The sequence below is a fragment of the Columba livia genome, chromosome 20 (genome assembly GCF_036013475.1).
Source record: "Columba livia isolate bColLiv1 breed racing homer chromosome 20, bColLiv1.pat.W.v2, whole genome shotgun sequence".
Classification (NCBI taxonomy): domain Eukaryota; kingdom Metazoa; phylum Chordata; class Aves; order Columbiformes; family Columbidae; genus Columba; species Columba livia.
The window spans coordinates 6,072,011-6,094,923 of NC_088621.1; the positions used below are offsets into that span (position 1 = coordinate 6,072,011).

The 22,913-nt window shown below is 42.1% G+C and overlaps 1 protein-coding gene across 2 annotated transcripts; it reads right to left on the minus strand.

Annotated features, from left to right (window-relative positions):
- Positions 1-1,128: 1,128 nt before the first annotated feature.
- Positions 1,129-22,025, minus strand: TAF15 (TATA-box binding protein associated factor 15). Of its 2 annotated transcripts, XM_065036465.1 has the most exons (16): positions 21,843-22,005; positions 19,042-19,078; positions 17,868-17,916; positions 17,581-17,671; positions 17,385-17,502; positions 14,922-15,205; positions 13,913-14,027; positions 6,502-6,536; positions 5,874-5,906; positions 5,174-5,283; positions 4,505-4,634; positions 3,601-3,690; positions 2,187-2,271; positions 2,011-2,096; positions 1,799-1,904; positions 1,129-1,500 (listed from the first exon to the last, which is right to left on the minus strand). In XM_065036465.1, the coding sequence occupies exons 1-16, from the start codon at positions 21,850-21,852 to the stop codon at positions 1,461-1,463; spliced, it is 1,419 nt and encodes a 472-aa protein (XP_064892537.1). In that variant the 5' UTR covers positions 21,853-22,005; the 3' UTR covers positions 1,129-1,460. The 2 variants fall into 2 exon arrangements, with proteins under 2 accessions (XP_064892537.1, XP_064892536.1); XM_065036464.1 differs by lacking the exon at positions 6,502-6,536 and having other exon boundaries at positions 21,843-22,025.
- Between the last annotated feature and the right edge of the window lie 888 nt (positions 22,026-22,913).

The window sequence follows — 22,913 nt, forward strand, 5'->3', positions numbered from 1 at the left end:
AAGGAGGTGTTTGTGCAGCACAATGTCCCAGTGCGGCTCTGGCGGGGATGGAACCTCAGGCAGTGACAGTCCCGCTGTCCTCAGCCGCGTTCACCACTTCCCTCCTTCACCCCATCCAGCAGCCACCACCTTGGACCTGCCAACGCAGCATGTGCGAGAGCATCCTCTAGCCCGCTCCACTCAAAGACATCGCACCGGCTTAAAAAACATAGATACTCAAAACTTTTCTAAGTCTGAATCATTTTTAACAGGACCAAGTTAGGAGGATCAACCCTCAGATCTTAAATAAATTCAGTATCTGTTGTTTTGCTTAAGATTTGTCTACAATTTGCCTTTCTAAAGCCTCACCCACACATTAAGTTCTGTAACATTACTAATACACATGTACCTCAAATTCCACTGTTTTAAGAGGAACAAGCTGCCCAAAATTTGCGACAGATGTGTTTTCTGACAGAGTGGTAACAGCACCCACCCCTTCCAGGAGCACTGCACAGTTATTACATTTAAAACCACACATAATGCCTGATTTGAACTTACCATGACCATAAACGCACACCAAGCTAGGCAGCTGGCTTACAGACATTAACGAAAGCTATTTCTGTTCATTTCTTTGTGAGAGGCCATGGATATTGTGCGGCTGTACACCCAGTTATCAAGATTTTAACTACAGACACTGAGAACTCGCATTTGTAGTATGTTGCCCACCGGAGTGTTGGATGACCAGATGATCTCAAGGACTTGTGATGACAAGGTAGCACTGGACACAGGCTGATGGTGGCAGCGCTCAGTTCTTACAGATTCCCACCAACCCACCTCTGCAGTGTGATTTAGTCCAAGGAGAAATTATAATTAACCTCCCTTGATTCTTCAAACTTTGGTTTCAGTGCTGAATCCCAAACACGATCTGCCTATTGAACCTCTCCTGCATCTTGAAGATGAAACAGTTGCACATACCACTTGTTTGCCATCACCCACTTAACCGCAGGGTTTTGCAGACAGTACCGAGCTCGGGTCAAAGCAGCCGTGCCATTGCAAACTAGACCTTATTTACTACTTAGATCATAGCACAGGAAGACAGGGAATACGTAAGGAAACTCATGCAACTGAAGTCATTGTGAAACAGTAAGATTTCACAAATAAAACAATCAGCATTTATTGTTGTATTACAAAACACTTCATATTTTGGCAATATTTTACAGTTTATCCTTTTCTTTCTTAGGACCTGTTGAAAAGGTATGGAAGGGGAAGAAAAGAGGACCATATTGAAATCAAGATTAAATTGTAATGCCTTGCTTAAAAAAAATCCTCCCAAACCACCCCAGTCCCTCCCACCAAAATAAAAATCTAGTTTCACTCAATTCCACTATCCAAAGAGGGCATGGGTGAAGCGGCAGGCAAAATTCCGGCAATTTCACTATCAAACGCATCAAGAAGACAAACAAAAACATTCACAGTGGTCTTCAGTATGGTCTGTTGCGTTGATCATTTCTGAAATCATTTCTGAAAGGGAAATAGAAAGTTATGAGGCACCTTTTAAGCAACTGACAAACAGTCCCTTCAGTCAAACACCTCTACGCTGACTTTTGTGTATTCTATGTTTAGATTGCCTTATCTAAAAATGCTCACAAAACACACTCAATAGGCAAACTGACTTATTTTTTCCAGAAGCTCCTACTTGTAGTTACTATTTTCATAGCACGATTGTGCACAGACACATAAACAACACTTTTCCCACAGTCCCTATCAACCCCACAGTCTGTATGCTGCACAACCACGCAAAGGCAAAGAAAACACTTACCTTCCTCCCATTTTACCACCGTAGCCACCTCCCCGATCGCCTCCTCTGCCACCACGCCCTCGATACCCTCCTCTTTCTCCTCCATAGCCACCTCTGCCACGAAAATCTGGAGGAAAACACAAACCGACACATCAGCGAGGTTTTTCAGAAAGCTGCAGGTGTCCTTAACACTTTTAAACACTTCAGAAGAGACGCGGTTTGGTTTTACACACCTCCTGACGGACGTGAATCTTCTGGTCTCGGCTCACCACACTGGTTGCAGGAATTCCTGCGAGCGAAGTTCATGTTACCACAGGACCTAGAAAATACAAGGATTCCCCAGACTTAGCTGCTAAGGAATTCAGAGAGCATAAGCGAAACGGCACTGCCCAATTAAAATGACACTTACGGGTTAGGACAAACCCAATCACCATTTTTGGGTTCCCCACTTCTACCCTGGAAGCCCCCACCTCTTCCATATCCACCTCGTGAACCTGTAGACAAAATTATAATCAGAATGAAGGAGAGGAAGTGTCTACGACCTACACATGAGAAACATTTATTAAGGACTGTCATCGGCTTCAAAACCCAAGTGACAGATTTTTCAGGTGGAAGAAAGGGTGCTTAATGCAAATATATCCCTACAAGGCAAGTCTCTGAAACCACATTACGAACTCCGAAAGCAGCAGGTAGTGTCAATGACAAAAAAACTGTACGGCTGTAGAATTCAGCATCTACTGGCCAAGGTACTAAAAAACAGGCAGAAGTCTTGGGAAAACAACAACAGAACTTTCAATCACCACCAAATCTCAACAGCATCTGATGTCCTGAAGTTAATGTATCTGCATAGCTGAAATACATGTTCTCATGGACAGATGTATAACTTACACTAATGGGGAAAAACAGGCAAGGATAGCACATAGTGGCCAGAAAAATTTGCTCCACTATATATTTTTTATAAATTATTTTTCAGCAATAAAAGGAAACTTGGTGGGCTTGAATTGCCGGTGGGTAAATATTAACCCACTACACGCATCAATAAAATTTCATACAGATTTAACAACCTATCGTATCAACCACATATGGCCAGACCTAGTCACAGAACAAACACTTAACAACCAAAGAAAATAATCTCTGGATTAATGCAAGGATGCATCCGACACAAGCACAGGGACAACACAGTTCTTGCTTTCTGCATCAAAAAGATTATGAACTTTTACATCAACTGAAGTTCTTGAAGAATCATTTTTTATCAGCCTACAAAACTGGCTGATTTAAGAACTAAAATTTGTTGACAGCCACCACACAAAGCATGCTTCCTGTAAAATGGTAATTCATATCCAGCGGACTACTGACAAAACTGTATTATGAGGAGAATCAGGAAGAGTAACATCCAACTGCTGCTTTAAATCAGTAGCAGTTGAACAATTTGCCCTGCTTAATACCACCTGGAAACATCACCCCATCACCAGGCTTTCCTGTAATTAGCAAATATTCACTGGGAATTCACACCTATTTATGTGGAACCCGTGTACAGCCTCAACATCACCATTACAGTCTCTCTTTAAAAGCAATGCTGAGACATGATCTGGGGACTTTCCAGCTCAAAAGGAAAGCATAAATTCTGTGTTGTGCAAGAGATTACAGATTTCAGTTTACTTAACTTGGTTCAATCCTTATTACTCCCTTTCATGGCAGAATCCCAAAGGCCCATATACTTCGATGAATCACTGCTTCAAAGTCAACTTCTCTTTTATAAACCAGTAATAGTCAAAAAGCATTTAACTACGCAAACCCAAGGATTCCACAGATTTCAGTCCCACCTCGGCGTCCGCCACCTCCACCTCCTCTCATGAATTCAGGCCTTCTAGTTGCAAAAGTAACTTTGATAACATTGCCATTGAATTCTTTTCCTGTGGAAACACAGAATGGGAAAGATCAATACAGCTGCCAACAACCCAGAAGCAATTTCCAAAGAACAGAAGTGATTTGCACATACAGGCTGAACACAAAGCTCTTGAGACACAGGGAGTCTGGAGTAAATCTCTTCTTTTTGAAAACACTGGTCCAAATGTGAGACGGTAAACACCAAGGTACTTGCTAGGTTCTCCACAGATTTTTCACACCAGATGCAGAGTATGTCATTTCATTTTTACCCAATGTCATTAAAATTCTGTGAACAGGCAAACTCACAGGAGCAGGCATTTCTCCCCTGCTCAAGTATCAATGTATTTCTGGGATCTGCTCTCTTCTTCTTTAAACTTGGTCTTCACTGTATGCATACAAAGTACTTGGCACAAGATTGCCATAAGCTTTACCAAACTCTTAAAAATGTCACCACAACGCTAATAGTATCAACATTAACACTGCAGGAAATCCCACCAGCTGCTAAGAGATTACAGCTCCATTGGTCTGAACAAGAAATGACATGAACAGCATCTCTCACACTTTGTGCATGGATGATTGGGGTGCAGCAAGAAACCCTAACAGTTCATTACATGTTTTTGGTCTTATCACTAGCTGCTGTTCCACTGAATCAGAACACCAGCACACAGGAAATACCATAAAATAAGAGGACTTCATTAAAAAACCCAAACAAACCCCACGCTCAAATACAAAAACAAAAGCCAAACAAAAAGTAGCGTGAGGTCCCCAATGAGGTTATTGATTTGCTTCTTCCACTTGTTAGACTCATAAATAACAAAACGAACAGGTACTCTTACCCACCGTCAAACCAGTCAATTGCGGCTTTAGCAGAAGGAGGGTCATCAAAAGACACCGTTGCTTCTCCCTTTGGTTTGCCAGTATCCTTATCTGTATAAAGATTTATCATGGGTTTGCCAGTCTTTTTGTTGGTCTGAAAAGAAAGGTGGTACACTTGGCATAGGAAAAATACTGTAAAGCCAGTTCAGAACATAAACTGTAACAGCTAAGTGTCATTAGAATGAAGATTCTCTTGGAGCTGGCCTGCAGAAACAGATGCTTTTGACTGAAGGGTACTGGCTGTTCTCCATGAAGTAATGATGGGCCCAGTTTTTACAAAAATTGAGGCCAAGTGCAGGAAGCCCTAATTTAAAATTGCAGGAACAGAAGAAACAGCCATAGAACACAGAAGCATAACTGCTGAAGTACGAGGGTGTTATCACTGATAGTGTCAGTGTTAAGGGTTATAAAGACTAAAGAAGAGATGTGAAGCGATGTAAATGCCACTAGAAAAAAGCTGCTAGTGCTGCCAGCTTGCAAATGAGCTGTCAGCTGTGAACCCAGATAAAAATACTATCTACAACTGCTGGGGAGTCAGAGCGAGCATCTGCCTGGAATGATACCAGCACATTTCCAATGCACTCGCTCCACAAGTTCTCTTCCTTCTAACCACTGATTCCTCATTTCACATACCTTTATAATACCAATTTGTTTGAAATAGTCGGCCACTTGATCTGTTGAAACATCCTCTCCAAGTCCTTGCACGAAGATAGTGTTGTTATCAGAGTTGTCAGACTCTGTATCTATTAAAAAAGCAGCTACATTTACTACGCATCTTTGCAGTAGCAACAGAAGCAACATTTTAAGCTCAGGTCTATACTGCCCTCTGGCAGACCCTTAAATCCCAAAGACATCTTGTGTGAAAAAAAGGATGAGCAGAGAGCACAATTCTGAAGTTAACACCATCAATTCCAAAGGTGCACACACAGCACCTTCAGATGCTGCTGTACATCAGAGACCAAACATCTTCAACAGCTGGCCAGATGTTTGCCGCACACACAACTTGCCCGTGCAGCTAAGGACACCCAAAACTATCAAAGTACTATATGTTTTAAATATGACAAGTTTAGCAGAATTGTTACAGCAGTGAGAGCAGCTGCTTGGCTCAAGTGGATTCAAAGGTCATCAGCAAATTCTTACTTGCTGCATGAAATGACATCCAAAAATTTACATGCACTTTAATAACACACATTGCTGTCAAGCAATACAAGCCTAAGCTAAAATTTCTTTTGAACCATGGGAATTGCAGCCACATCCATCTTTCTAAAAATACATTTTAAAAGCAATGACCTAAGAGCTACAATCCGCTCCCACTCACTGATTGTTTTCTTACCAGCATCTGATCTTGGTCCATAATCCCTTTGACCTATGAAACAGGTTAAGAAACAAACAAAAAAAAAAAAATAGAAAAAGACTATTTTTAGCAAAACACTTTAAATTTACTTTTTTAGATACAAGAAAATATTTAAAGTATATACATAATTCATCTAAGATCTAAAACATTAACCAGGTATTTAGAGGATAGTTAGATTAAAACGTTCGACAGAAGGTGTCTGTAGGACGTTAACATGTTCTTTAACTTGCAGCATGTGGCAGTTGCCACACTGATGCTGTGCTGGTGTTATCTTGCAAATGCTGGTTGTCACATCACCAAGCAGTTTACCACTTTTTTCTCTTTTTTTTACCTCTAAACCTTTCTAAGAGGCATTTGTAACAACAATTAAAAAAAAATAAAAGAAAAAAAAAAAATCCGGTGAACGTCACTGTCTCCACAAATTCTTTCATGCAATTTGACAAAGTAGAAATCCAGTTTATTGCTAAAAGTTTGGCTATTAAAACTCATGAACACACCAGCCTCACCAAAACGCTATAATGCTTCTACTAGATAGTAACAAGATATTGGTGGCTTTTAGATTTATAAAGAATTTCCACTGAAACATTTTTGGATACTCGGCACTTACCACCGTAATTTTTGAAGCCACCACGGTCACCACCACTGCAGAGGAAAAATTGAAGAAATGATTTCTTCCTTAAGTCTCTATGTGCTGAGCCCAAGGCTCAATCTACAGTTAACTGATCACAAGTTGAGAGTTACTGTCTGGCAGCTAAAGCACCATCTCTACCTTCTCCTGACTTCTCATTCATCTTCAAAGTTTAAATTACATGAAAGTGAATAATCTCACAGGGTGCTACACTGGAGAAGAAAAGCCCTACAGAGTATTTTAAACTAACATATACATATTGTTGTTGTTTCAATACTTTCTCCCATCCCATAAGCCGAAATGATTGGCATTAAAAACTGGGTTTTAAACCAGAAACATTATTTTCATGAAGGTTAATGGGCTTTAATTGTAGATGTAATTGCTACTTTGGAATAATTAGTACCCTAGTGCTTTCCTAGAAGTAAGAAGAGCTAAAGTTAATTAACCTCCATTATTATGCATTTATATACGGGGGACAAATTATCAGTATCAGCCATTCTCTGAGAAAGGGTCTGTGGGGATCTACTGCACCATTAGCACTTGACATTACAGAGAAGGTGTGTGTATGTGAGCTTCAAAAGCAGAGGCCGTGAAGTTTTATTTCATTCATTCTGAAACCTGTGGCACAAAATGTAGACCAAGTTAAGAGATTACACACATCAATTTTCAAAGGTTAGAGGGGATTTTAAACAGGATGTTACGCCTCCAATTATGTGCATGAAAATAAACCCTCGCTCTTTCCAATGTAAATGTTCATACCAGTAAGATTTTTCACAACAGCATTTTTAAGTTCATCCATGTTATGAACACAATATAATCAATATTCAAAGCCTTTAGGAAAAAAACACAACCACTGGATTTTTCAGAATGTTGATAACCAAGCGTCAGAAAGACCATCTCACACTGCCATGTACTGCCTGCTCGCACAGGGGACACAGCTGCCACCTGAAAATTAGGCAGGTTCACCTAATCCCAACAGCTTGTGCACCCAGCAGCTGAGATAAACCCAGCCTAAGTTCAAACCCTGATCTTGAGGGCTCTCTCCAGACTCTGGAGCTATTGTGCTGGTTTACAGCCGTTTCACCGATGCACTTCGCAACCAGAAGTCACTGCAGGTTTTAATTCAGTCAACGCATCAGAGTCCAGACATGGGACACAAACACCCCAGAAAAAGGCAATGAAATAAAATGAGGGAGTAATTTCTATGGCACTCTGTGTATCTGCTTACAGCAAATGCAAAGCCACGAATGGGAGATATGGCTTGCTTAACATTGTGACAAAATCTGTCCAAAGCAATGGACAAAAAAGACATAAGGTTTCAACAGATATTATCAAAATTGGATTTAGAGAGACATTCTTTGAAGGGTGACTGACATTGTGACAGTGCATATAAGGACTATCATATGTCTGTCACAACAGACTACGACTTTTACTGGGACTTTTCTTAAAATAAATTTTTGCTGCAGATTTTAAATTGCTTCTCCACAGAAAAAATCCAAATGCAATGTCATTTACTTGTAAGTAACTCATTCTGCTCATGAAAGAGGTAAATTGAATTAATTTTACATGCAACATCAGAGCTGGTCTTTATTCAAAGCTGGCTGTTTTCAAGGACTGATGATGAATACACAACGGTGATTATAAAATTTACTGTGAACCTCTTTCTGTCACCTCCAATTCACCTCAGCTAAAAAAAACCCCACTTCGTTATGACACAACAATTTTCAATCAGATGCCTGCTCTTCTAGGATCTTAACTCAGAAATAACAAGAGTGAATATATCAGCCACAGAAATGTTATCCAAGTTTTCCAACCCTAGATTATGGTCCTAATTCATGAGGACAGCACTATCCAGAACATGTATGTTTTCTGATTTGAAAGTCTACAGCAGCAGAGACACAAATCAGAAAAACCCAACAATCTAAACACACAGCAAATGTGAGCAACACACCCAGGATTTTATAGGGGGTGATGATTTTGCTAAGATGCTGGGGTAAAATGTGGGCACCACAATTCTGAGAAGCGACAGAGTTGGATACATAAAATGTAAAGGAAGTCCTCGTCAAATGCCTAATTTCTACCTTTGTGATACAGTAACTCTGCATCCTACACTAACTAGTGCAACCCACAATTTTTAATCAGTTTTTCAATTAATGTCTGTAGAAATACGGTTTTGCCCAAGTACGCTTCAACGTGTTCTCTTCTTAGTCTCACATGGTCAGCCCAACCAAAACTTGCATTAATTCAGTGGCAGATACCCTTAACAGCAGATTAATGCCTTCCTCCATTTTTAAGTGTGATATCACATGTGATTTATAAAGCTGCAGTGCTTTACCCTCCTGAGACTGCTGGGTAAAGCTACCCCAGATCCCCGCAAGGCACATGGATGTGCTGCAGCAAGCAAAGCCAAACACAGAAACTGGTCGCAAGAAGATGATGCCACAGTCTCAGTTACCCCTCACTGGGACCCAAAATTCAGGCCTCGACCTCAGCAACTGAATGAGTTCTACATTGTCACAGAACATATGGAAAACAGAACTGCATCATTTCACAGTCTATTGCTTTACCAGTCTTGCACCCAGACCAAATAGATGGGTGACCAGATGGAGTCTGCAATTCTAACATCCTATGTTAGAATCACAGGCAACTAAAATTCCGCAATGCCACCACCAAAGATAATAAAAGAGACTGAACTGCAAGCAGACAGACTGTGTATGTGGCACCATCCATAGTGACAAACACTTACTGCTATGAAAGAATGGTCTTCAGATGTTCTTTTCTCCTTATACTCAGTCATATATTTAAATATCACCTACTTGAGTGTAAGTGGAGTTCATCTGAACATTGCTTACTTCAGCTGGGAATAGCTCTTTAAATTAAAGGCACAGTTACATGGAGAGCTCAACACTACAGATACAAGAAATATACTTTAAAAAGTTAGCAGGTATCGGCAAAGGTAGCACCAAGAATTCAGGAACCAAATTTCAGCTTCCAACATGCATCATCCCTTCCCAAGTGTGTGGGAGTTACACATAAGAATGTATTTTTACAAACAAGCGAGGAATGCTTAGTGCACCAATAAAGTCGCTATAATTTTCTTTTTCTGCCTGTATTTATTGCCTCTGTTCATGTTTTTCTAAAGTCTATATCACACTAAGTTCAAGCATATGCAAGTCAAAATATTAATTCTGAACACAAACCACACTGTTGTAAAACACATTTGCACTAAGTTATAGTTTCTTTATATCACAATAAGCTACTCATAGTAGCTATTACAGCAATTAAGCTGCATGGATAACTTTTGTTTATAGTATATCAACATCAAATCTGCACAAGAGGGGAAAAAAAACCAAACAAAAACAACAAGACCAACCTATGCTAAGCAATTAATTCCTTACCTTTCAGATGAAGATTAACAAAAAGGCGACTTATTCTACAAGTAAACTTGGAAGAATAACTTAAGAGTAAAACTCTGCATGCTGTTATTCTAAGAAATCAAAGATCTTCAAATTTAAAAACGCTAATTTGATTTTGCTCCAAGTATTGCAGGGTGATGCACTTACAGGCTGCTCTCAGAGGTCTGACACACAGGCCAGGTCTAAATAGATGCAACTCCCCAAAATCTTGCGGGACAACCAATGTCACAGCCAAAGTCACCATATAATGAGCACAAGAGAGTGGCGAGGCAGAGCTTTAAACTAGACTTGAAGGGGGATGGGGTTGTAGCTGGGCTTGCATCAGTGGGGCATCACTCTAGAGCTGATGAAGGCTGGGAGGCCTCCCATGACCCTGGAGTGAAATCAGTGTGCTCGGCTCACTCTCTGAAATGCCTGTACACCAATGCGTGCAGCATGGGGAATAAGCAGGAGGAGTTAGAAACCTGTGTTAGGGCAGGAGATTATGACCTAGTGGCAATTATGGAGACATGGTGGGACAGCACACGTGACTGGAATGTGGTCATGGGTGGCTGTGTCCTTGTCAGGAAAGACAGGCCAGCCAGGAGTGGTGGTGGAGTTGCTCTTTATGTGAGAGAGCAACTACAATGTATTGAGTATTGTCCGGGCACTGATGAAGAGCGAGCTGAGAGTCTATGGGTGAAAGTTAAGGGGCAGGCTGGCAAGGGTGATAATATTGTGGGTGTCTATTATAGGCCACCAGATCAGAGTGAGGAAGTTGATGAGGCCTCTGCAGACAGCTGAGAGCAGCCTCACAGTCACAGGCCCTGGTTGTGGCGGGGGATTTTAACTTTCCTGATGTTTGCTGGAAGGACTGCTCGGCTGGCCAGCCACAGTCTAGGAGGTTCCTCCAGTGCCTTGACGAGAACTTTCTGATGCAAAGGGTAGAGGAGCTGACTAGAAGAGGTGCACTGCTGGACCTCATCCTCACTAACAAGGAGGGTCTGGTTGAAGCGGTAAAGGTTGAGGGCTGCCTTGGTTGCAGCGACCATGAGAGTTCAGGATCTCATGTGGCAGGATCAGGATAGCAAGCAGAATTGCAACGCTGGATTTCAGCAGGGCAAACTTTGGCCTTTTCAGGCAATTGCTAGGGGAAATCCCATGGACAAGGCTGCTTGAAGGTAAAGGGGCCCAACATAGTTGGTTAGTGTTCAGGGACTATTTCTACCGGGCACAATGTCAGAGCATCCCGACACGTAGGAAGTCAAGGAAGGGAGCCAGGAGACCTGCGTGGTTAAACAGGGAACTGCTGGGTATGCTTGAGTGGAAGAGAAGAGTTTATAGATCATGGAAGGAGGGGCTGGTCACCTGGGGAGAATATAAGGCTGTTGTCAGAGGGTGTAGGGAGGCAACTAGGAAAGCTAAGGCCTCCTTAGAATTAAACCTGGCGAGAGGGGTCAAGGACAACAGGAAGAGCTTTTTCCAATATGTGGCAGATAAAACTAACACCAGAGGTAATGTAGGCTCACTGATGAACGAGGTGGGTGCCCTGGTGACAGAAGATACAGAGAAGGCAGAGTTACTGAATGCCTTCTTTGTCTCTCTCTACTCTGCTGGGGGCTGTCCTGAGGAGCCCTGTACCGCTGAGGCCCCAGAGGAAGGCAGGACAATGGAGGAGTTTGCCTGGGTTGATGAGGACTGGGTTAGGGAGCAGTTAGGCAATCTGGACATCCATAAATCCATGGGTCCAGATGGGATGCACCTGCGGGTGCTGAGGGAGCTGGCTGAGGTCATTGCTGGACCGCTCTCCATCATCTTTGCCAAGTCTTGGGAAACGGGAGAGGTGCCTGAGGACTGTAGGAAAGCAAATGTCACTGCAGTCTTCAAAAAGGGCAAGAAGGAGGATCCGGGTAACTATAGACTGGTCGGGCCTCACCTCCATCCCTGGGAAAATGATGAAACGACTTATCCTTGGTGCCATCTCAAGGTATATCAGGGATAAGAGGGTCATTAGGGGCAGTCAACATGGCTTCACCAAGGGGAAGTCGTGCTTGACCAACCTCATTGACTTTTATGAGGACATAACAAGATGGATGGATGATGGCAGAGCGGTGGACATGATCTACCTTGACTTGAGTAAGGCATTTGACACAGTCTCCCACAGCATCCTCACAGCTAAACTGAGGGAGTGCGGTCTGGATGAGCGGGTAGCGAGGTGGACTGCGAACTGGCTGAAGGGAAGAAGCCAGAGAGTCGTGGTCAATGGGGCAGAGTCCACTTGGAGGCCTGGATCTAGTGCAGTGCCTCAGGGGTCAGTGCTGGGGCCTGTATTATTCAATATATTCATCAATGATTTGGACGAGGGAATAGAGTGCACTATCAGCAAGTTTGCTGATGACACCAAGCTGGGAGGAGTGGCTGACACGCCAGAAGGCTGTGCTGCCATCCAGAGACCTGGATGTGTGAACAAAATTTTCTTATATTTTGGGAAAAAAACAAGGGAAGAGGTTTTATTTTCACAGACATTAATTTATCTTACTTCATCTTGCAAAGACAGAAGTTTGTTTCAAAGTGATAAATTCTGCCTAAAGTATGTTTTTTGAAGCTCACATTCATTCCTTTTTTAGAAAGGGCTCAGCTATAAACAATTTTTTTTAAACTCAGATTTTATCACAGGCATATGGAAAACCTTCATCCACGTGGAAAAGCTAATTTTAAAAAATTGTTCAGTTTTAATTGAAAATGAACTTAGAAATCACTTTGCTAGTTAAGTTATATAATATGAAACCCTGGCAAACTGTAATATAAAATAACTATTAATAGACGTTTGTAATTGTGCTACCACACCTAATTAAGAGAGATAGGGTTCACCTACGTCATCAAAACAACAAGCCATGAAATACAATTTGGGACCACGTTAGGAGCAGGCAAATGTTAAATATGGTTTAAAAAGAAATATTTTAAAAGAGAACCAAGTCTTAACACACTGCTGGATTATTTTATTTAAATTAGATCTGTTTGAACGAACGGTATTGTATAATTAAGAGCTCTTCATTTGGAGTTCTAGCAATAATAACCAAGAACTGTGCAGCCTGTTGAAGGGTAAGTGGCGCTGACAAACAACAATTTAAAGCTCACTGGAATCTTCAACATTCTTACTTTGCATCAATGAGCACCCCACACCCCCAGCCATTGCACATAAAGGAAAGCCAATTGTGATAATTTATTAAAAATAATAATGTCATCTGGCCTAAATCAGTACGATTTAAAGCAAAGGTCCTAGTCTCTCAGACCTATGCATGAAATCTTCTGAAAGCACAAAATTAAATATGTGCACAAATTTTCTTGACAGGAACAGGGCCTAAGGCAATGGCAGAAGGGGTAACAGTATTGTGAGTATTTGAAGTCTACCTAAAATAAGTGTGTTTAGACCAACAGCTAAACCAATAATAAAAATCGTATTTCGATGGAAGTTTAAAACCGCAAAAAAAACAGTTGGGAAGCAATAATATTACTTCTAAATTATTTAGGAAGCAGAAAGGTAATTGGCCCACCTTAGTGTAACGACTTGTCATTGTAAGATCAAAATAATTCCCCACTAAAATGTTAGCTACCTTAGCTATGAATTTTATAACACTTTCTAAATCCCTGGCTGTTGGTTTTCTTGTCATCAAAACCAAATTTTTATACGTTTTAAAATATCTTATTTCAAGGGATAGGCTCAGGCAGTTTTTGTATTGTAACTCATGTAAATAAAATGCAGCGATGTGTCATAACAATCAAATGCTTGGTCTGAATCTATCTGCACCTAAAAGCTTTTCCTAGGCAAAATGCATTTCTGAGCAGTACAGAAAGGTCTAACTTTAGCAACCTTTCATTTTTGGAAATCTAAATCTGAATGATATTAGGAATAGATAGATAGTAAACAAAAATTAAAAACAGCTAAATAAGAAACAACGATAAGGAACTGCAGGCACTGGAATGAGATCACTTACCTGTATCCAGACATATGACCTCTTCCATCCATGTCATATCCCCCTCTACCTCCTCCCTGTGACCCGCCATATCCTCTATTATCTTCTCCATACCTACTCTTTTCACGACGATCATCTGGAGGAATGAGTAAAACAAAACAACACCTGAGTAGATTGTAGTGCAAACTGCAGTGAGGTGAAAAATTCCCATCCTACAGTCTTTTTTTGCCCCTCCAGTCTGCCATTTAAATATGGAAAGTTGGGGAATGACCTATTAGAGAGCAGTGTAAGGGAAAGGGACCTGGGGGTCCTGATGGACAGCAGGATGACCATGAGCCAGCACTGAGCCCTTGTGGCCAGAAAGGCCAATGGTACCTGGGGTGGATTAGAAGGGGGTGGTCAGTAGGTCCAGAGAGGTTCTCCTGCCCCTCTACTCTGCCCTGGTGAGACCACATCTGGAATATTGTGTCCAGTTGTGGCCCCTCAGTTCCAGCAGGACAGGGAACTGCTGGAGAGAGTCCAGCGCAGGGCAACAAAGATGCTGAAGGGATTGGAGCATCTCCCGTGTGAGGAAAGGCTGAGGGAGCTGGGGCTCTGGAGCTGGACAAGAGGAGACTGAGGGGTGACCTCATTAATGGTTACAGATATCTAAAGGGTGAGTGTCAGGAGGATGGAGCCAGGCTCCTCTCGGTGACAACCAATGATAGGACAAAGGGTAATGGGTTCAAACTGGAACACAAAAGGTTCCACTTAAATTTGAGAAGAAACTTCTTCTCAGTGAGGGTGACAGACACTGGAACAGGCTGCCCAGGGAGGTTGTGGAGTCTCCTACTCTGGAGACATTCAAAACCCACCTGGACACCTTCCTGTGTAACCTCATCTGGGTGTTCCTGCTCCGGCAGGGGGATTGGACTGGATGAGCTTTCGAGGTCCCTTCCATACCCTAACATTCTGTGATTCTGTGATTCTATTCCACAGTGTTTCTGCTCTATTTGATTAGCCTATATGGAACTCAACGGTTGAATTTTACCTTGACTGTTGTGGCTGTAGCTTCCCTTCTGAGACTGGTAGGATTGCTGAGAATGGCCGTAGGAGCTTTGGTGCTGGTTGTAGCCTGACTTTTGGTCGTATGAGCTCTGGTGGCCATAGCCCGACTGCTGGTCATATGAGCTCTGGTGGCCATAGCCCGACTGCTGGTCATATGAGCTTGACTGGTGGTCGTAAGAGTCTTGGTTTTGTCCATAACTTGACTGCTGGTCATAAGAGCTTTGGTGCTGACCATAGTTTGACTTTTGTTCGTAAGAGCCTCTTCCACTTAAAATGAACAGAATTTGTAATGATCGCTAAACGTTCACAGAATAGAGAGGAAAATAAGGGCTGAAAATTGATGACATTGCTAAAATTTCCTAGTCACAGTTACCTCCCAGTCATTACTGGCATACGGATATGAAAATACTGCATGTTTCGTATCTGCTGGGATATATCCGGCTTCCAATAAAAGCAAGGCAGAAATCTGTATGTTGACACTGCTTTCAAGACAGCTCTCTTTCCACTGTAAATTAATTTAACAGCAGCACTCCCCTTACATATGCAAGACATTATACAGATTTATGAGAAATAAATTGCATCCAGGAAACACTGGCTGTTACTCACACCTTTGTTTCCCCCCCGGTATTAGTTGTGGCTTAACTGCATTATTTTTTCAGCAATTGAAATTAATCACTGACTTCTGTCACCCTTTTTCTCTTCCTCCTTCCTGATTCCACCCCCTTTTCAAAAGATGAGGACCTATATGTTTGTCATTCTCCAGTTTTTAATGATCTCACTCGCTGGCCAAAATGTCTCAGCAAAACAAACAAAAAAATCTAAGAGCCTAAAGAAAGTTTCCACCAGCTTTTCAAAGCTCTCTAAGATGAAGTCCCTTGGGTCCAACCAATCTCAAAATATCCTCTCCATGTAAATACCATCCCATCTGCTCCCCCTTAGTTCTAGCCTAGATGTTAGCTTAACATAACTAATCCCAGTGGTAAAGATTGCGAACATTTAAGTTTAATAGCTCCACTTCAAAAAAAGTCAGTTCCACTTCAGCCTTTGCAGCATCACCAACGAAGGAAGAACTGGTAAGGGCGTCCACTATTTGCTCTTTTTCCTTCCTTCCCTCAGGATGTGAGAGCTACAATTTTGTAGCCATCCTCTTCAAAGTTGCTATAATTTAATTTCTCACTTTCTCCTCACTTGTTACAACCACACGTTGAAAAGTTCCTTTCCGATGTCTTTTTTTTTTCATTTTCTTGGTAAAAACCAAGTTGGAGAATCTATGCCCTGCTGCATTTTTTCCCCACTAGATGTCTACAGAGTTAAAAGCCACATTATTGCCTAGTCCTGTACCTTTCTACAGCTCTAATAAATGCTCAGAAAACAAAGCAAAACAAAATCTAATACTAATGTACTGCCTTCTTTAGGGATGTGAAACAGAGACTCTGAGTGACAGCACCTACTGGTGGCAGATTAAGCCCTGGCTTGTTTATATTAAGATGTTTTGTAGTAACTACAAAAACAGAAACCACCTACAGGTTTGCTGAAGTCCAGATTGTTTTATCAGTTTGCAAAAAACTACAAAAAATATTCGGACCTTGGACACAAGAATGAAGTTTAGTACATGACAGTGTCTTGTAAAGAGGTCACATCCTCAATAAAGAGCTAATAAGAGCAGTAACCTCGGGGTGCAAAGCTTGTAAATTAGATAATGAAGTGGCCTTATAAGTCACCACAGCTGGGTTGTATTTTCCAACATACTATAAAATATGAATCATTAATCCTCCTGAAACCGATTCAAGTAAGCGATTCTATGATTCTGTCACTTAACAAGTAAAATACATTTGTAATAGCGTAAAGTACTACATCAGAGTATAGTATGGATACACACAATTAAGTTATTGATGAGGATATAAAAACATGATGTTTCAAGAATCCTACTTAGCTGAAAAAAGAAAAGGTATTTCTTAAATGGTATTTCTCAATCCTTACCTCTTTTTTTCACCACAAAAAGGCCTCCTAAGTCAGATAAGAAGTCTGCAAATCTACAAACAGTGAATAATTCCCTTGCTAACAGCTTATTTGAAGTTAATAATAAGTATTGTAAGTTCATACAAAAGAATGTGACTGAAGAGGTTCTCAATCCATCTTTTTCTTAATCAAAATACTCCCTACCAAGCCAATTCTTCTTTGTAGCTACTCTCCAAAGACTTTCTAAAGTTTATCTCCCCACACAGCTTGATTTCAAACCAACTGCATCCATCCTTCCTACATAAAGAAATATGCTTCCCTTAACTCCTGTTCTTTCAGTAATTAAAAATATCTTAAGAAGAGGGATTTTCAGATGTTTGTCTTTTTTTTTAGCAGTGATATCAGGAAATTTGTTACAGCTTCAGCTAAGACTGTACAACTACTAGACAGTACTTTAAATAGAGACTGTTAATCTCAGCATCCTTACCCTCTAGACGACCCTTTCTGCTGCCCCTGACTGCCGTAGGACTGCTGGTTGTACGAGCTCTGATTCTGATTTTCATAACCGGAATCATCATCGTATCCCTGGGAATCTTGTCCATAACCTGGTAATTGAGGAAGAAAATTTTTAGTAAATATTCACCATTTGATTACTGCCAATGAATGTAACAAGCTAGCCAAACCTGTTTGATTTTGTCCATAGTTCCCATGATAGTTTCCATAGTTCTGTCCGTAGGAGGAATTGTCTCCACTCTGCCCATAACCAGAATATCCCTGTAATTTAAAGAACGCACTCAAATAAGTGTAACTTCCATAGCAAGTAATTACAGTTTTCCTTCGTTAGGCACAACTGCAAACACCAAGCACAGCTGAGAATGTATTTCTTCCCAGCACAGATATGGTCACCCAGGAACAATTATTTTTACTCAAGTAACATCTGTTTTGAAAGACAGTATTTTTTTCAACGTACCTGTCCTTGTCCATAATTTTGACTGCCCTGATTGCCATAGGACGAATAGCTGTAAGAGAAAAATGCTTTTAGTAAACGCTTAACAGCACCATCCATGTGGGTTGGAAAAAGTAAAGGTATTTTTGGTGTTATTTAAAATTCTTTTCACTCCAAAATAGGTGTTCAATCCCAGTACTGCAGTTGTAGGCATATTAGAAGCTCATCAATAAACTATTGATTACCATAGCTGACTGTCAGAAGAGCTTATTTTAACTTCTGCTGTGTCAAGTGTAAATTTAATGTAGATGAACTTTGAGCTTATTGTAATTTGACCAATTCTTCAGAATCACAGAAAGCTTTATCATATGAAACCATGGCATTTTAAGTTTTTTGGTATATTCTTACAAAGTTAATTTTATTTTAATCAATTACTGTCAATTTGATATTTGCTGGACTATTTGACAATAGCAATATAAAAAACTGGACTAGCTTTAGATTATACTTACTCGTTATTCTGCCACTTTAAGCCTTCGTGAACTGACAGAAAAACCATGTGCTGAAACTCCTGTCGCACTCAGATATAAACTCAAACTCACAGGGTGATATATGCATAAAACCTTCTGACTTTCATTAGCAGAGTCGGTATTAGCCATGATTTTCACACTTTCATAAAAACGCTTTCGTTTCACTGATTAAAATATACCCCCTCCCAAAACTCGTGGCGATTTTATGAACTGGCTTTTAAATTTCACAATTACAATCAGTCACCAGAGGGTTTTAAGAAAAAATTTCCTCCAATGAGAAAATAAAATGGAAAAATAAAATTTTACATCTACATCGGCCCACCGTCTTTACGCTTGTATAACCTTCGACTGAAAACGAACAGCTTAAAGCAGTTGTATGAAAAATATTTCTATACATTCATGACATTTTGAGAGTTCTTACTATCAAAAGATGTCATTCCTATTCAAACATGCTTGCTGTCATCCCTTCAGGAATACAAACTGTTCCCCTCCTGTGTAAGACATCTCAATAAACACCCAGGCAGTAAGCTTTATGCACTCGTGACTCCAAAAACACATCAACACTGTATCACGCCCAAGGATTCAAACACCATGCTGGGAATCCTAAATGGCTTTTTATTTTGCAGACATAATTGCTAACAGCACAAAAAAAAACCCAAACCCACACATACCTCTGCTGGCCCCCAGACTGACTGTAACTTCCAGAATCTAGAAAAAGAAGTAAGTCACATTGAGAATTTCCAATTGACGTTTTATTCCCCTGCTTACTATAAGAGGAAGAAATCTGGGGAGAGGAAGAAAGGCTGAAGTACACTGGATAAGGCAGCTGCTTTTCCTGCAGAACGAGACAGCTCCCTCTTTATTAACAAAAAAGAAACAGCAAAGGCCGGGGGAATGGGAGCAGAGCAGCGCGGGTGTGGGCGACGCAACGCAGGTATAGCCACTCAGAACTTTCCTTTTGAAGGATCCAAATTCCATTTTGAAGGTGGGTCTTCAAATATGCGGGACTGCACAACCATCTCTAATGGCTATTGAATTCAGTGCCATCATCAACGAGCAGAATGCAGCGGCTTAATTACTCAAGCGAAGCTAAATACATCAGTGCCACTGATCCCCTTCTTAAGACCCCATAAGAAAGCTCTGCCTGGCAAAGGGCACGGACACAGGCAGAGTTTGGAGATGTAACATCAGGGATGGACGAACGTGACATGAGGGTATCACCCAAGCTATTTAGACACGAAGCAGCATTTTTAACGGTAAAGTACCTTCTCAAGGCAACAAAACACATCGAATTTTATATTCTGTAAGAGTAACATTTACCAAAAGCTAAGATGAGATGAAAAGATATTTGATTTCACACATCCTATAAATGATTTCACTCAGATGTGAAACATGCTCATGCTTTTGCACTGCTACATAAATATTTCATTGCCTTTTCATAATGAAAAGATTTTTTTTTAAGTGCAACTCAGACACGTCTATTGTTTTAAATGAGACGAAAGTCAACTTTTTACATTAATTCCATTTAAATGATCATAACAATTACTATTGAATAGGTAACAGCATTTTTAAATGATGGTTTCACTCCAAAATTTATATGCCATTAAAGCTGCTAATTAAAACAAAGAATATTAATGGTTGTGTCAGAAAGAACTCGAGTAAGGAGGTAATTAGCTATAAATTGAAGAATTACATTTCATTCTCCTTAGCTTCTCCCCTATGAATTTCTGCCAAACCACAACATTTTAGAAGAAGTTTGAAAGCCACCAGATAAGGAGTCTGCAAGAAATGAACATGTAGAATCAAAGGCATTTCCTTTATTTATACATTTTCCTACATACTTTGTTGGGCTGCTTAGTCTACAGATTTCTGATTCATTTATTTTGGTGGGCTCAAGGGGAAAAAGAGTCTGTAAGTATTTTTGGAAACAACAGATAGTTTATTCTGGAAATTCCTGGATATGCAGACATTTTTTTCTGAATGTTTGAAGCTCATGGAACAATTTTGTGTGAATGAAGCGGGTATAGTAGACCAGCCACCTTGCACACTGCTCAGGAAGTGTATTCCTCTTCAGACAATCTGCTGTGTACATTTGAAAACTGAAGTTCTCATATGAAGCCACTCATATAAAGAAGCAGTATTGCTTCTGTACTACTCTCAAGAGAAAAAATATCTTGTGTTTGACCATCACCATAGAGTAAAAAGAGATGAGACACTCAGGTGCTTGACTGGGAAGTACTTCAGGTCTGGGAAGGGGTTGTCATTTACTGCCCAATTTGACTAATTTAGTAGAAGACTTCACGGTCTGAAGTCATTTCATAGCACCTTCGGACATGTTTTCTTCTCCTGGCAAAGAGCTGTCCTTGCATTAAAGGAGTCCCTTAACATACTTGTTTTTATTCTCTATTGTTCATATATTAATATGTGATGTGAGACAATGCTAAAGTGGCTCAAGCCTAACAAAACACAGCCCTGCATCCTTCTCCCACTCCAGGTACACACCTGTCCATGGCTTCCACGGGGCATCACTGCTGGTGGGACCAAAACATTTCCACCTCAAATGGGATGAAGAAACAGCAACACAATGTGCTCACAGGAGCCCCAGGAGAAGCTGGGCTGTGTCAAGTCACCTGGCACAGCAGACATGATGTCTCCATCCTCAACTAAAAGCCTCCCATGGGAAAGAATTACAGCCAGTGCATTTTTAAGCCTATGCTGGGGGCTGGGGAGTTCTACAGCTGAACGCAGAGCAGATGCAGCAGATCCAGGGACACAAAGGTGGGTCCCCCTAAGGAGGATGAGACCCAAGGGAGGGGGTGTTGGCCCAAAGTGGGAGCACACAAACCTCACTGTGGGGAGCAGCACAACCAAATGGTGGGCCCACATCTCACACTGAGGGGACACATGGAGCCATGACCCAAAAGGGAGAGGCTATATCTCGCAGCAGGAAGAGGGGTAAACGACCCAAAGCGGGGGGCATGAACCAAAAGGGGTGTGGCACAACCCACAGGGGGTGCCAGGCCCCACGCCGGGGGTACCCACATCCCACGCAGGACCCGAGCGGGTGACCCCAAGGGGCTGTTGCCCCATTACAACATGGGGGGCGTGGCCGAACAGGCCCCGCCCCCCGCCACGAAGGGGCGGGTCCGGGCAGCGTCACGAGACTGGCTCCCTGGGGAGGGGGCATGGCCTCGATCAAAGGGGGCGTGGCCAACGGTGCCATCGGCGGGGGCGTGGCCCCCCTCCCCCTCTCCGTCGGCAGGAGCGCGGAGCGGACGGTAAACGGGAGGAGTGGGGGGGTAGGGGATGATAAGGGAGAAGGTGCCGCGTCTCCCCCCTAACATGGCCGCGGCCTTTTCCACCTGCGCCTCATGGCGCTCGCCAACCCTCCCGCGCCCGCCACACCCACACGGGGAAGAAGAGCCGCCGACCACCACCGCCCCCTCAGCCCGCCGGGCCTGGAAGCACCTACCCGAAGCCATGGCGGCGTCGGCCGCTGACCGGGCTGAGGGAAAAGGGGGGAAAGAGACACAGAAACAGAGAGACCAAGCGCCGCGCTGGCCGCGCGCACACTGAAGCACCCGCAGCTCGCGCGGACTGCGGGGCCGGGCAGCCAATCAGCGCGCGGGGCGCCTACCATTCTTTCGGGGAAGTGGGGGGGGAGGGAAGAAGGGCCGTACCAAGTCACGGCGGCCGGAGGGGGGGGGGATTGTGCGAGCGGGAAGGGGGCGGCGGCGGGTGCACGGGGCTGTACGAGGCTGGGAATCGCTGAAAAGATTAAGTTGGTTTAGTTAAGAAACACACAGAGAATGCAAGGTGCCGAGAGGGAAGCGTTTCCCATGTTTCCCTCTCGGCACCCCCAATTGTGCATCGCCATTTGGGCCACAGGGTATTCCAGGGTTTCCAGAAGAGACTTCGCCATGCCAAACTTCACAGCAGCTGGGGGAACAAGTCCTCGCTGTGTGCACAGCCAGGGAAAGAAAGGAGATGCTAAAATGGAGTTAAAGAAAATGTCCAAAATCTGAGTCCGAAGGAATAAAAAGAAAGAAAAAAAGAAAAAGGTTTTCCAGAGTGTCTGACTTTTAACAAAAACAAATATTGGTGGATTGGGCTAAATGATCTTTCGAGGTCCCTTCTAATCCCTAACATTCTGTGATTCTGTGAAATATTGAATTGGAGAATGGCTTTCTAAGAAAAGGGGTTGTGATCTTGGGAAACAAGAATGTGAAACCAGAGACAGTGTTTCAGAAAGGAAAATTAATGAGGAATGAACTGAAATGACGGCAAAAGCAACACTGATTATTTAATGTCTTTTTTTCTTTTTTCCCCCAGTCATATTTCTTGTTTCAGATCGAGCTACCTTCTTGCAAGAGTTGAGAGGGAAAGTTAAGAGTTGCATGCTTTCTGTCTAGTGGCAGCCCGCTGTGGGAAGCTGCAGCGGGTCTGTGGAATCCTTGACAGAAAATATGAGAGTAGAGATCAGCCTTGAGATATTAAGATTTACCCTTGAGAAGGATGGGAGTAAAGGAGTATCCGGAGAGAG